The 13905-nt window shown below is 50.3% G+C and overlaps 1 protein-coding gene across 1 annotated transcript in view; it reads left to right on the top strand.

Annotated features, from left to right (window-relative positions):
- Positions 1-13905, top strand: part of ME2 (malic enzyme 2) — a 34603-nt gene that overhangs the window by 14975 nt on the left and 5723 nt on the right. The window contains exons 3-14 of the mRNA XM_039567105.1: positions 1285-1418; positions 2793-2942; positions 4810-4885; positions 5245-5406; positions 5933-6036; positions 6357-6466; positions 6576-6673; positions 7659-7772; positions 7864-7978; positions 8906-9048; positions 12492-12594; positions 13292-13362. Of these exons, the coding sequence (XP_039423039.1) occupies positions 1285-1418; positions 2793-2942; positions 4810-4885; positions 5245-5406; positions 5933-6036; positions 6357-6466; positions 6576-6673; positions 7659-7772; positions 7864-7978; positions 8906-9048; positions 12492-12594; positions 13292-13362 (1380 nt within the window). The remainder of the gene's footprint in view (positions 1-1284; positions 1419-2792; positions 2943-4809; positions 4886-5244; positions 5407-5932; positions 6037-6356; positions 6467-6575; positions 6674-7658; positions 7773-7863; positions 7979-8905; positions 9049-12491; positions 12595-13291; positions 13363-13905) is intronic.

Genomic DNA, 13905 nt, shown 5'->3' with positions numbered 1-13905 from the left:
TTGGTGACCCTTGTGGTCAGGGTGTTCTGATTCTCTGACCATTTCTGATGGCAGGAGGAATTTGGAGTGTGATTACAAGGCAGAACGCAAACCTTAGAAAGCTTTCTTAAATCTTTTTTCTTCTAACTTGGCAGTAACAATCTGAAAGTTGAGAAGCTGTGCTCTTGTTTTTGAGTCGATCTGCCTAAACAAAGGCAGTGCTTGTGAGCAGAGCTGTTGTTCCGTGTCTGCGCCTCCTCCAGAGCCCTGCGACCACCAGAGCTTTCCCTGTCGGATTCCCCTTTTCCTCACAGACTGGTGCTCAGCCTTGGCACAGAAAAGGGATTTCAGCTCCTGTGGTGACAAACGCTGATTTAGTCACGCGCTGAGCCGGCCCCCTTGGATGGCCTGGCGTAAGGGAAGTTCGCGGCGGCTGTTCTGGAAGTGGCAAGCTGAAAGCCGTGTCAGTTGCTGTCGGATGTGGGGTCAGGGTTTGGGGCAGGCTGGCTGTGAACCCGTCCTTGGACCAGGGAATGTTTTGCAGAGTTACACCAGGAGGTCAGTGCTCCGTGGAGGAGCATGCCAGGCTCCCCCAGCACGTACCTCACAGCAGCTGCTTTGTGTACAAAACCACTCCTGCTGGATGTTATCGTTAAATCATTCAAATCAGTGTGTAAATGACAATAAATTTAAACTCTTGGTGCACCCTCTGTCCACTCTCCGTTTCCCAGATGGAGAAGAATGGGAAGTCTTTGCAGTTTAACTCTTCTAATTTGCTACAAATGAGGCTTTTTGGTAGTAGGCAAAAAGATTAGATCTCTTCCTGAGTGAAAATGAAGTATTTGGGTTGAACTGTGATCTTAATAGAAGAGTTAGGGCAATTCAGTACCTTGGGCATCAGGCTGTACTACCGAGAGTGTGTAGGAAAAAGCAGCAAATGGAGCAAATCAGATTAAAATCTGTGGACTGAACGTTGCTGTCTGTGACTGCAGGGACCAGAGCGGGTGGCCCACGTGAAACAACTGGAAAAGCAGCTGTCGTTTCACTTTTAATCTGTTTGCAGAGTTATTCTCCAGTTTTACAGAGGAAGATGAAACCTGGCAAAGGTCACGGCGTCTCAGGAATGTGGGCAGGCTGTGGTCAAAAGGAATACCCACAAACCGTGAGGAAAACCCCAGGAGAGGCGAGCACATCCAAGCCTGCCTGCTGCGGCACCTGGCACGGGGAGAAGGTGCAGTGAAACACGGTTCCCAGAAATGCTGGGGCAAGAACTGATGATCATTGCTGCTCACCTCTCGTTTTCAGGGCATGGCCTTTACATTGCATGAGCGACAAATGCTTGGGCTGCAAGGACTCCTGCCTCCTAAGATAGAGACGCAAGACATCCAAGCCTTGCGCTTCCACAAGAATCTGGCAAAAATGACTGACCCCTTGGAAAAGTAAGCACTGCTCCAGCCGTGTCCTGTCGTGGAAGTGAGAGGGAATATTGGGGATGGAAATAAAATGGAAACGTGAACATACTCCGTGGGGATAACCAAAGTTTCTAGCACTTCTGCTGGGGTTTTTCAGTTCTTGGGTGTTATTTTCACTTTGGCACAGGAAACTGCTTTCATCGTGTGGTTAGGTGAGGTTGGGAAGCTTTTTTTTTTTTTTTTTTTTTTTTAATATTCCACGGTCATAAAGCAGCAAAAGAGAATGTGTGAAAGTTAGTACCAAAGCTGCAAAGCTGTCTGTAACCTGTAATACATATTTCTGTAATCTGTGAGATGGAGTGGCAGGTTGTTAGAGCACAGGAGGTGGCATTCAGCCCGTTCTATAAAAATGTGTGATAATGAAGGTAAATTGAGCCTTTGAGATACCAAAAACAGTGTTTAACATATGCGGTAGTTACTGCTAAAAAGGAACTACGAGAGTGGAATTTTAAGTCTCACAATGTGTATTTTTTTTATGTCTTTTATTATTTAACCCACTGGTTTGGTGAGCTGCAGAGAGTTTTGCTGTGTGTTATTTTTAGAGTGCCGTGTTTTTAGCATCCCGTTACTGTTTTCACATAATCTTTATGTATCTCTGCCTGAAAAAATGCTCAGTCTCCTGCAGGCAAGAGGAGAACTGGGACGGTTTGGGACTCACTGGACCACATCAAAGCTCTTTTGTTCTCATCAGAACTGAAAGATGGCTCTTAAATCCACATCATGTCACTTGCTGGTCCCAAGCAGTCATGTCATCTGTATTGGCCAAGTGCCCCGTTGCTGTAGCCTGAGGCAAATTGCTCATTCATTATCTTTATGTTGTTGGGTCAGCAGCCCTGAATATGGTCTGGGACACACTAAATTGGTGGGTAAATATGCAAAAATTCGGATTTAATCCACATGCCCACATAAGTCCTTCAAAATGGACTTTCTGTTAGGGCTCAGTTTGTTTTACGTGTGTGTCGGTGTTGGGATTCACCAGACACTTGCATTTTTGGATGAAAAATGCTTCCACTGATAATTTTGTTGGTAACAGTAACGAGACTCCCAGCTGCATCCTGCAGTAAATCCATGGGTTGTCTTTAATCCCATTGTGTGCATTGCCTTGTTAGCATGCACGGTGTGTCACATCCAGTACTTCTATTTCACCTTTTTACTTCTGCTGCTCTCTCTTTTCCCCAACTTCTGTTTAGTGCTCGAAGCCTGACTTGAGGGGGAGTGGGAATTGCATGGGGAAATAATATGAAGCGTGGGTTTTTTTGCTTTCCCTGTTTTCACATTGCTTTAAATAAGCAGAAATGGGAGAGAGTAAGAGGTGTTTTTCCTCGTTTGGATTAATTACAGGTATATCTACATAATGGGGATCCAGGAGAGAAATGAGAAATTGTTCTACAGGGTGCTGCAGGACGACATTGAGCAGTTAATGCCGATTGTGTACACTCCCACAGTGGGCCTTGCCTGCTCCCAGTACGGACACATCTTCAGGAGACCAAAGTAAGGACAGCAAATACACACAGCTGCTGCTTTTGTTGTCATTCTTGCCATTGTCACTCTGCATTCTTGCCCGAGGTTTGGAAATGGTTCATTTCATCTTCTTTCGGATTCAGCTACACAAGGCTTGTGCCAATTCAGGGCGGAAAAAGTTGGTTAAAATTTATCTCAAGGCACAGTTTATATTGAGAAACAAAACACTTGAAAGCAGACATGGTGATGTGTCACGTAAATACCCCAAGTGCAGGGCTTCAACCCCATTCCCAGCTCTTCCTAGACACCATACAGCTCTGTAATTCCAGGGGGGATTTCCCCAACTCTCAGAGTCCCCTCTGTGGGTCTGAGGATCTGTGTCAGGACAGAGCATTTGGAAGGGAGTGTGGATTGAAAGGGATTTCTGGACATCATCCTGTCTCAGTCCCTGTAGGAGAGGGGTGGCTCGGGGAGGGTTCCTGAGGTCTGTGCCCCAGGGTCAGTCTGTGTAGGAGAGGGGTGGCTCAGGGTGGGTTCCTGAGGTTCCTGCCCCCAGGGTCAGTCTGTGTAGGAGAGGGGTGGCTCAGGGTGGGTTCCTGAGGTTCCTGCCCCAGGGTCAGTCCCTGTAGGAGAGGGGTGGCTCAGGGTGGGTTCCTGAGGTTCCTGCCCCCAGGGTCAGTCCCTGTAGGAGAGGGGTGGCTCGGGGAGGGTTCCTGAGGTCTGTGCCCCAGGGTCAGTCTGTGTAGGAGAGGGGTGGCTTGGGGAGGGTTCCTGAGGTCTGTGCCCCCAGGGTCAGTCTGTGTAGCAGAGGGGTGGCTCAGGGTGGGTTCCTGAGCTCCCTGCCCAGCAGTGCCTGCCCCCCCTGCAGCAGAGGTGCTGTGGCAGCTCAGGCTGAGCCGTGACCCTGCTCCTGCTGGGGAGCGGGTGGGGAGAGGCTCTGCAGTGCTGGGGAGGTTCTCAGGGTGCTCTGCAGAGGGCACAGCCTGATGTGGGGTGCAGGAGCAGAGGGCAGCGGGGTGTGAGGAGGGGTGGGAGCTCAGCAGGTCCTGCTGGTGCAGATGTTCCCCACGTTACAGCTGTGCTGCCAGCAGCCAGCTTTTGGTTACTCTGGCACGGTAAACATGCTTGGCTGGGATCTGGTTTGGGTTCAGCAGTGACTGCAAAACAACTGTTCGCGTTACCTGCTCTGTGCTGGGAAACCAGTTCAGACTGGCAGTCATTCCAGCTCATTTCCATGAGGTTCTCACTGCCATTCAGAATGTTCCTAGAGCCGTTTGGCTTGAGGGCTTCAGGCTCTGTGGAGGAAGGGCTGCTCCTTCACCGCCATGAGGATGTGGCTGCTGGGGTAAAGACAGTGAGAAACTCACGGTTTTTCTCCTGATCTGGGGCCACGTAAAAAATGTACTCATAGTTCTCACATGCTTCCTTCCCCTTCCACATCCTTGTGTGTGTTATAGATCGGTTTGAAAACCATCCTCAGCCTTGCAGGAGCATTTCTTGTCTGTACAAGAAAGAGCAGCATGGACTGGAACTGAGGATGGAACTCAGAACTTCCTTGCTTTCCATGAACCAGCTAAAGCCAAGTTTTTAGGATCACGTTCCCTTCTCATATCCTTACAGGGGAGCAGAAGGGTCCTGTCACGCTGATGGAAACAAACACTACAGGAGTACTAACAGTAGTGCAGGTAGAATAATGAAAAGTACTCTTACTTCAGGTTTTCAAAGTATCCAAGTATGCTTTTTTATTAGATACTGTCCTTTGAGTGGTTTGTGTCAGTGGTTGTAACACTTTGCATTTTAAATTGCCCTGTTTGACATTTAGTTCTACAAAGCCAGGTGAAATGTCTAATTGTCACCCATTAAATCTTTCTGGTTTGCGTCCTTTCTTTTCTTCCAGAGGATTATTTATTTCTATCTCAGACAGAGGCCACATAAGGTCAATCGTGAACAACTGGCCAGAGAACGACGTTAAGGTACTGCCCCTGTGTGATTTAGTTTCTAGTTGTTGCTTCCTCTCAGCTGAGCTTTTTAAGATTTATTCATATTTGATGGAAACATAAATATTAAGTAATGCATCCTTGGCTCTTTAGTGACGATGGCAAAAATGCAGCTAATTAAGGTAATGCATATCTTGATGATCAGTGTTTTATCCTAAATATGAGGTTTATGCGCTGAGGAAAGTATTCCTTGTAATCTGTGCTTTCTTTGATTGTGCAAACATACCTCAATTTCTGTCTGAGAAAAACCACAACTGGTATTGATTTAATCTTCATAAATTCCAGTGATCGGATATGATTTCACCTGCTTTATTCTTTTTTTTTTTTTCCTTCAGGCTGTTGTTGTCACTGATGGAGAAAGGATTTTGGGTCTTGGAGACCTGGGTGTGTACGGGATGGGGATCCCAGTGGGAAAGCTGTGTTTGTACACAGCCTGCGCAGGGATCCATCCAGATGCCTGCCTGCCCGTGTGCATCGACGTTGGCACCGATAACATGGTGAGTTGCCTCAACTTGGCCTGCCCTGAGTTACCCCTGTAAAAAGGGGTTGGTTTTATTTTTAAAGAATATTCCGCACTACAAGGGAGTATTTTTATTTGAGCACTTTTATTTGAGATAAACCCAAATATTTTATGCAAAGGGTGAATGATTTGGAATTCACCATACGGGGATTTAAAAGCGCCGGTTAATTTGTCCGTGAAAGGGTGCCGGGGAGGAGTTGGGATGCTGGAACACTGCGAGATAGGCAGTCCGTTTTGACCTGACTTTTAAGAAGCTGGAAATGGGAATTAGATTTATTAAAGCAATTTGTTGTTCACAGTATTGATTTGTTCCATTTTAAAAGCACCCATCACCAGCCCCAAGTGCCAGCTGAAATTACAGAACGTTGACATTGACTGGAGGCTGTTACAGGGGCTGTATAAATGCAGTATCTCTGGTGTGAAATGGGCTCCTGCGAGCTCTGCAGGGCGTGTATTGAGGAAGTGATTCATCCTGCTGCTCTTCCTGGTTTATTCTCTTTCAGACACTCCTAAAAGATCCGTTTTATATGGGGCTGTACCAAAAGAGGGATCGCTCGCAGGTCTACGATGACCTGATAGATGAATTTATGGAAGCCATTACAGACAGGTATGGCACGGAGTGCTCTGCACAGAGCTGCTGGCACGAAACAACCCTAACACACACTGTCCTTGACGCAGTCCTTTAAGGAATAGGGAAAGGACTGGAAGCTGAGACGAGTGTGTGTGTCTGTCCCCGGAGTGACATCCTCAGTGACCTAGAACATGCTGCTTGTCGTTATCTGTAAATGAGCACGGAGCGGAGACAGAGCTGTTCAGCACTGACGGGCCCGAGGACAGCCTGCTTCCAAAGATAATTGATTTACGTGCAGCATTTGCTGTTTGTCTCTATCTCTGTCCAGTGATGGAAATGTTTGCCATGTCCTGTAGGTATGGCCAGAACACACTGATCCAGTTTGAAGACTTTGGAAACCACAATGCTTTTCGGTTCCTGAGGAAATACAGGGAGAAGTACTGCACCTTCAATGACGATATTCAAGGTATACCCTTTGTTCATGTTCCTTAATCTCCGTGCAGAAGCTTTGCCCAAAGCCACCATCTGCCTGGTAGATGTGTTCAGCTGCCCTTAGGTTTGCTCTGCTTTCACAGGGACAGCCTCAGTGGCCTTGGCAGGACTGCTGGCAGCACAGAAAGCCACCGGTAAACCACTCACGGACCAGAAAGTGCTGTTCCTTGGGGCGGGAGAGGTGAGTTCTCTGAAGGGCTCGAGAGCAGCAAGAGATACGTAAAATGTGTATTTTCTCATCCTGTGGGACTCGTGGAGATTTGCGTTCTCTGAATGCCATTGCATAACTTTTCATATTTCAGGCCAGCTGAAATGCACTAGCAGAAGGGACTCTGTGCTTAAACAGGACTGTGTCAAGGTGTTTCACATTTGCAGGGACTCACACTTTTCATGTTCTTGCATGGCCTTGAAAAAAGCATCAGGGACTTAATTGTGTGTATTTGAAGGGAAACTCACCATGAAATTACCATGTAGCGAGAGCATCTTGTTAATTTTAATAGCACTGGAGAGAGGTACAGGGAGTTTTTCTCAGCAAGGTGATTCAGTCTGCAGCAGGCACCAGTTCCTGGTGCTGCAAGTGCCAGGAGCAGCACTGCGCTTCTTGGTACATCAGCACAATTGCTCCTGTGGTGCTGACAAAATAACTCAATTATCTGAAAAGTTCTCCATCTGGGGAAAGGCCCTGATTGCAGTAATTGGCCGGAGCTGCCCTGAGCCCTGCTCTGCATCTCGCTCTGCCTTACTGCTCCTGCCGGGCTCAGCAGCGCGTGCAGGGAGCCAGGGGAGGGGACACGGGGCCAGCCAGCACCTTCCTGCTGTCCCTCTCTCTGCCAGGCCTTCATCTCGGGCAGCAGCGGCAGGTTTGGGGAGCAGAGGGGCACCAGCCCCGGGCTGGTTTCCTGGCAGAAGGGCTGAGCCCTCAGTGGTCGCTGTCGGGTTGGGCTGCGTGGTGTGGCTGCTGGGCTGGCACAGGCGCGGGGCACAGCGCCCAGGAGAGCTGCCCCTCTTGTTCTGCCTGAGGATGTGCCACTCTTGTCCCAGGGAGACATCTGTGTCTCAGAGCAGACTTGCTGAGGGGTTTTCGTGGGGGTCTTGAGCAGTGTGGGGTTTGTGCTGGCAGACCTCTTCCGTGACCTGTTACAAATCCGAGTCCTTCCATGCACCAGGCCGCCCTGGGAATTGCAAACCTCATCGTTATGGCTATGATGGAAAACGGAGTGTCTGCTGAGGAGGCCTCCAGGAGGATCTGGATGTTTGACAAGCACGGTTTGCTGGTCCAGGTAGGGGTGCACCACGCCTGGGAATCCCACAGCACGGGTGGTCACTGCTTTCCCCGTCCTCTCACAGAAGGAACTGATGTTTTGTCTGCAGGGCCGAGAACAGAAGGTGGATTCCAACCAGGAGCCATTCACACATCAGGCTCCAGAGCACATACCAAAGACTTTTGTAGAGGCAGTGAACATACTTCGGCCTTCAGCTATCATCGGTGAGTGAGGTTATTGTTGTTTCTGTAATTTGGTTATTTGCTGCCTTTAATAGGCTAACGTGCCTCTGGAGGGCTTGGTGACAGTGATCTGCATTTCTGCTGCGGTGAACAAGATGAAAATGTGAGGCCAGTTTTCTACTTGAAAATACACTGAGCTGTGGTGCTCCTTCTGGACCTTGTGTCCTCAGTGACAGAGAGCAGCCACAACCATTCGTGTCTTCTGCTCTGCAGGAGTTCCCTAACTTGAGTTGTTTTGGTATTTTCTGACCTTCTGTCCCCCGGTCACTTTCTCTGGTCAGACCCTGTCAGCACCCCAGCTGGAAGGAGCAGCTCCATGCTGCACATCACCAGCACCTCTTAGGTCACTGACAGCTGTCAGTGATTATTTACAGCTGTGGCTATCTGCAGAGAACAAATGGGATTACAGGTACTTCCTGGTATGACTGCAATTTCCTCTGCACATGATCTACCTGGAAAAGAAAAGGGGTGTTTTGGCTGAACACCCTGAAGGTTGTAGCCACTGCACAAATGTGTGCTATAGCTGTGTGTTTGTACGTCTGGGTTTGGGTGTGGTCAGGAGCACCGGTGTCAGGTGTGCATTGCACAGCTAACACCCACCTGGGGTGAATCATCCACCAAGAACCTGGAGTTCCCACTTGCTTAGCCAGGACAGTGTTCTCTGTACACATCAATACCAAAAAAGTAGCGTGAAGTAGGCTTCTGGAGCACACTCCATAGACGTTCCTGTGAAAATGGTGGATTTCAGCCAGCCAGGAGCAGTGCCTGGTTTCCATCGCCAGCTGCCAGGGAAGCTTTGCTCTGAGTGGGAGACTTGAGGGCTGACATGAGCTCAGCGTACGGTCGCTGTCACCTGCCCTGAGGCAGCCGAGGATTGATTCTATTTGTGTGTGTTTCCATCTCCTCCAGGAGTTGCAGGAGCAGGGCGTCTCTTCTCCCAGGATGTGCTCAAAGCCATGGCTTCCATCAACGAGCGACCCATAATCTTTGCCCTGAGCAACCCCACGGTGAAGGCTGAGTGCACAGCAGAGGAGGCTTACACGATAACAGAGGTGTGTAAACTCAGGACTGTTGGCTGCTGGGACCATTTGCGAGTGCCTGAGCACAAGAATTCAAATTGTTCTGTTGCTGCTTGGACTCGGTGACATCATAATACAGTTCTTTCTCCCTTCTGGCAAAAGTTAATGGGGGTGATTTGAAAAGAAGCCTTGGTTTTTAGGTAGCAACATTTTGCAAAACTCAAAATAGCCCAGATCTTGTTTTTAGGAGAACGACCTGCAGTACCGTTACGTGGCTTTGATCAATTAACTGTTTCTCACCGCTCTTGTTAATTGTTTTGTGTTTTAATGAAGCACGTTAGCGTGGCAGTGCAGAGTTAAGTGCAAGCTTCAGGATGCGGTGGCTGTGCAGTCCCTGGAGCGGGCGATGCCCTTGCAGCACGCAGGCCTGTGCCTCGTGCAGGCACTGCGGGTGCCACCGGCGGTGCCCGGGCAGCGCTGTGCCGCGGGCAGGGCTGCCCTCTGTCCCCGGCCACCACAGCTCAGGCTCTGCGCTGCCTCCACCCCGGGACTCAGCCAGGAGCAAGCACCCCTCGCTCTGCAGCCTCCCCCCGGAGCCGCTGCGCCCTGCCGGCCCCGGAGCTGCGGTCTGGGGCTGTTTTTTCCTTAATAGCTCCGCTGTTAATAGCACATCCAGACCTTGGCTTTGCCTTCAGCGAAGCCAGTCTTTTATCCTTGTGCACAGCTTTTTGTGCAGAGCTGATTGCCTCTGAAGGGAGCTGAGGGGAGGGAGGTGGGGCACGGGGGGACCGTGCAGACGCAGCAGTGGCTGCGAGGCTTTGAACTGGCTGCTGGTGCCTCTCCGTCACCCTGCAGGCTGCAGCTGGTGTGATCTCTGTGCCGGCCACAGGGCCTCCTGCAGACTCCAGGGGTGGCTTCTTTTCTTCTATTTCTCTTTTTTTAATACAGTCCCGAATCAAGTGATTCATCTGTGAAAATGGGTGTGTGGAGACCTTTCCTTGTTTCTTGGTGCAGACTGTGAACGCCTCCCTTGCACCGTCAGTGGGGCTCAGTTCCCAGCAGTACAGCCCCAGCAGTGGCAGTGTCCCCTGGGAGGTGGCACTCCGCTGTCCCCATCTGACACCCAGATTCTCTTCCATGTTCTGGGCCCGTTGGCTCGGGGGAGCTCCTGCCACGGAGATCTGCAGCCCAGAGGGAGCTCTGGAATAGCAGTCTCTGGACAAAGTCTGGATCTTATCTCTTAACAGCATATCATCTGGGTTGGAAAAGCCCTCCAAGGCCATGAGTCCAATCGTTCCCAGCTCTGCCAAGGCCACCACTGACCTGTGTCCCCAAGTCCCACATCCACACGGCTTTTACACCCCTCCAGGGATGGGGACTCCACCCCTGCCCTGGGCAACCCCTGCCAGGGCTGGACAATTCTTCCCATGGAGAAACTGTTCCTGCTGTCCACCCTGAGCCTCCCCTGGCCCAGCCTGAGGCCGTTCCCTCTCCTCCTGTCCCTGTTCCCTGCCAGCAGAGCCCGACCCCCCGGCTGCCCCCTCCTGTCAGGGACTTGTGCAGAGCCACAAGGTCCCCCCTGAGCCTCCTTTGCTCCAGCCTGAGCCCCTTTCCCAGCTCCCTCAGGAACTCTCCAGCCCCTTCCCAGCTCCCTCAGCCGCTCCTGGGGCTCCAGCCCCTTCCCCTGCTGTCCCCTGCTCTGGACAAACTTTTGAATTAAGATGGTCCAGTATCTCTCAGATACCTTGCATTAACCAGAGCAGTGAGTTGGGCAGTGTTTCAGTGTATGAATTCCAGTATCTTGGATAGAAGGTAAACAAGAGTTAGTCATGCAGCCAAGACTTCAGCTGGCATAAACAGATGTAAGAACTGCTGCCATCTCTAGCTGCAGGAGGCCAGGAGCACAATTAGAGGGGGAATCAGCCTGATTTTTGCTTTGCACCTGTTATAGACTATCAGCAGATGTTGTAAGGCGAGAGGCTGGCTCTGCCCACGGCTGCGTGCTGAGCCCCAAGGAGCTGCACCTCGGGGTGCTTGTCACTGTCGGCAGCAGAAGCAGGACACTGCTCCCTGGGGTCAGGGGTGGGGGCATCTTCCCTGCAGGAGCTCTGTGAGCACAGCGGTGTTCACAAAGTTTGAGCCCAGTGCAGAGAAGATCTTTGGGGTTTTTTTCTGTGTTGGATCCGTATGTTCCTTTATTCATGATTTTCTGTATTTCTGGTTATTTGTACACATGGGTTATTTGGACAATTAAGCACTGCTGGTCAGTAAATGAGCGGGTGTAGTTTTGTTCCAGTCTTTACTCATACATTTTGAAGTGTTTCTGTCTCTTTAAACTTTCCTGCAGTTCTGCTGTTTGTTGCCATGATGCTCTTCGGCTCTCTGACATGTACTCAGTTGACCCATAGCTTGCCCTTCAAAATATATTTTTCCCTTCAAGATACAGTAACTACTTAGGAAATGGACTCCAGAACCCTGACTGTTCTGTGAGTCCCTGAAAATCTCCAGCTCCGCTTGCTTTGTCATGAAACTAACAGAGTTTGTCAGGCCATTAGGGATCAGAGCTGTCACCCCGTGTGTCTCCCGGCCTCGGGAGCAGCGTGATCCTGGCTGGGGTGAAGTCTCAGGCTGCACTAGAGGCAGCAAGGAAACAAAGATACCATCGCAAGCCTTTCGTTCCGTGTTTTTTTCCCACTAGATGGCACCTGTAAGAGGCTTTAGCTGCCCCTGTGTATTCCGTGGGCTTCTGCTGCCTTCTAATTTGCTTTGTCTTTTGGTCCTGTCCTCCGGTGCATCCATTTGCTTTGCTCCCTGCACAAAAAGGCTCTTGCTGTGGCTGTGCCCTGGCATTCAAACACGGTTCCAGAGCCTTCAGCTCCTTCCATAATTTGTTTTCAAACATAGTGGTCCTGGGGAGCCCCAAAGGTTTTAAACTGATCTTCTTAAATCTGTTACTCAAAGGAAAGTCAAGATTTTTTTGCTTTCAGTGGCTTTCCTGCTTGAGAAGAGGGTCATTTATCTAGAGGGTGTGGTTCACACTCAGATATGTTTTAGTATTTTGTGCCAATCAAAGGCGTTTCCAAAGGAAGGGTAAGCAAACCGCGTTACTCACTGCTCTCGTAGCTCTCGGCAACAGAGGCCTGATACAGCAGTTCCTCCCTCTGCCTCCCCCCCTCCAGTAAGAAAGTGACCTTTTATTCCCACTTTTATTCCCACTTCTGCTCCGGTCTCCTTTGAAAGGGGCCATTGTCACCCATCTGCAGGGTCCCTGTGGTTCCTGGCCGGCGGCCGTGGTTGCGGTAGCGACTATCGCGCGCGTTCCTCGTTCCGGTGTGAGGAGCTCCTCTGGGTCAGCAACGAGCGATTAAACAAACAGAGCTGTGGGAGCTGCACGGCCCGGCCTGGCTGCTGGTGCCTGGCTCTCGGATTGCTGCTGGCGCTCCAGCAGCAGCCTGATCCGTCCTTCCTTTTGCCAGGGCCGCTGCTTGTTTGCCAGCGGCAGTCCCTTCGAGCTGGTGACTCTGAAGGATGGAAGAACCTTCAAACCAGGCCAAGGAAACAATGCCTACATTTTTCCAGGTAATAAATAAAACTGTCGCTGTTTAATCTCTTTAAGATTGGGCCACCTGCGCCTTTTCTTGGGTCCCTTCGCTGCATGAGGCACAGTTCGTGAGGCAGCACGAAGAGATGTTGCCAGCATTTGGAGCTGAGAACTTGGGTGAAAAGTGAATGATTGAACAGTCAGTTCAGGGTGGATGTTGGGCACGTGCAGCTCCATGTGCGACACAGAGAGCAAACCCAGCTGGATATTGCTAAGAAAACAGAAGGGTGTTATTAAAGGCTTTGGAAGTTGCTGCACTGTGGGTTCTTCTGCTTGTTTGGGGAGGAAAGGAGAAAATAAATGTTAATATGCACTTGAAGTTATGTTAATAATCCTCGAAGTTAAAAGTTCTTAAAGTTATATCTGCACAATGGGGGTAGAAAAGTAGCACTGGGGATGTTTCTGTGCCTTCCCCATTCTGCCCTGAGCAGCTAAGCTCCAGCCCCTTCTAAGAGCCAGCTACTATGGCTGCTCCCATGGGAATAGTGTTGTGAGCGTGGAAGGTGATCCTTAAGGTCTCCTCCGACCCGAGCCAGCCTATGACTCTCTCACAGTGTGTGCAGAAAGCTACGGGAAGGTTTTCAAGAGCAATGCTCCTGGTGACTTGCAGCTTCTCGGCAGCAGGCTGCATATTTTAAACTGATGTGGCCCTGATTGGCACTAATTTCCTTGTAGGCGTGGCTCTGGCTGTGATCCTCAGCAGTGTCCGGCACATTAGTGATAAGGTTTTCCTAGAGGCTGCCAAGGTAAGTCTGGGGGCAGAGCAAGCCGTGGCTTCTGACACGACAGGGATGGCTTGATGGGCACTTTTCTCAAATCTTGGTGAAACACAGTGGTTTCCTGTTTGATTTCTGTTGGCTTATCCTTCCACAATGGAAAAAAAAAAAAAAAGGTGTTTTGATCAAACAGAGTTGTGACAAGAATCAGGTTCCATTGCAGCTTTGGTTAAGTAGGAAGTGTGTCCCTGTGTAAATTGCTCCCCAGCCTCGTAGCTGTGGCTGCCCCCTGCCCTGCCCTGCCCTGCCTGGGTTCTGTAGCTCCCACTGCAGCCCCCAGCATCCCGTCCCCTCCTGCCTGTCCACCCTGGAGCAGGAGCACCTTCCACACCGGAGTGTCTGGGGATCAGCCACCAGGCACACGGGCAGTGCTCCTACAGCTTCCACGGCTGTGGGGGGAATTCATCCTCCAAAACACCAGAGCTCGTTTTGCTAAATGCTTACAGTCACAGCGTGCTGGCTCTCAGCTCCACAGACTGAGAATTTCAGGAGGCTGACTGCCTTACTGCAGTG

Source organism: Corvus cornix, chromosome Z (assembly GCF_000738735.6).
Source record: "Corvus cornix cornix isolate S_Up_H32 chromosome Z, ASM73873v5, whole genome shotgun sequence".
In the NCBI taxonomy this organism is placed as follows: Eukaryota; Metazoa; Chordata; class Aves; order Passeriformes; family Corvidae; genus Corvus; species Corvus cornix.
The sequence above is the reverse complement of the archived record's forward strand: the minus strand, read 5'-3'. Positions and strand labels throughout refer to the sequence as shown.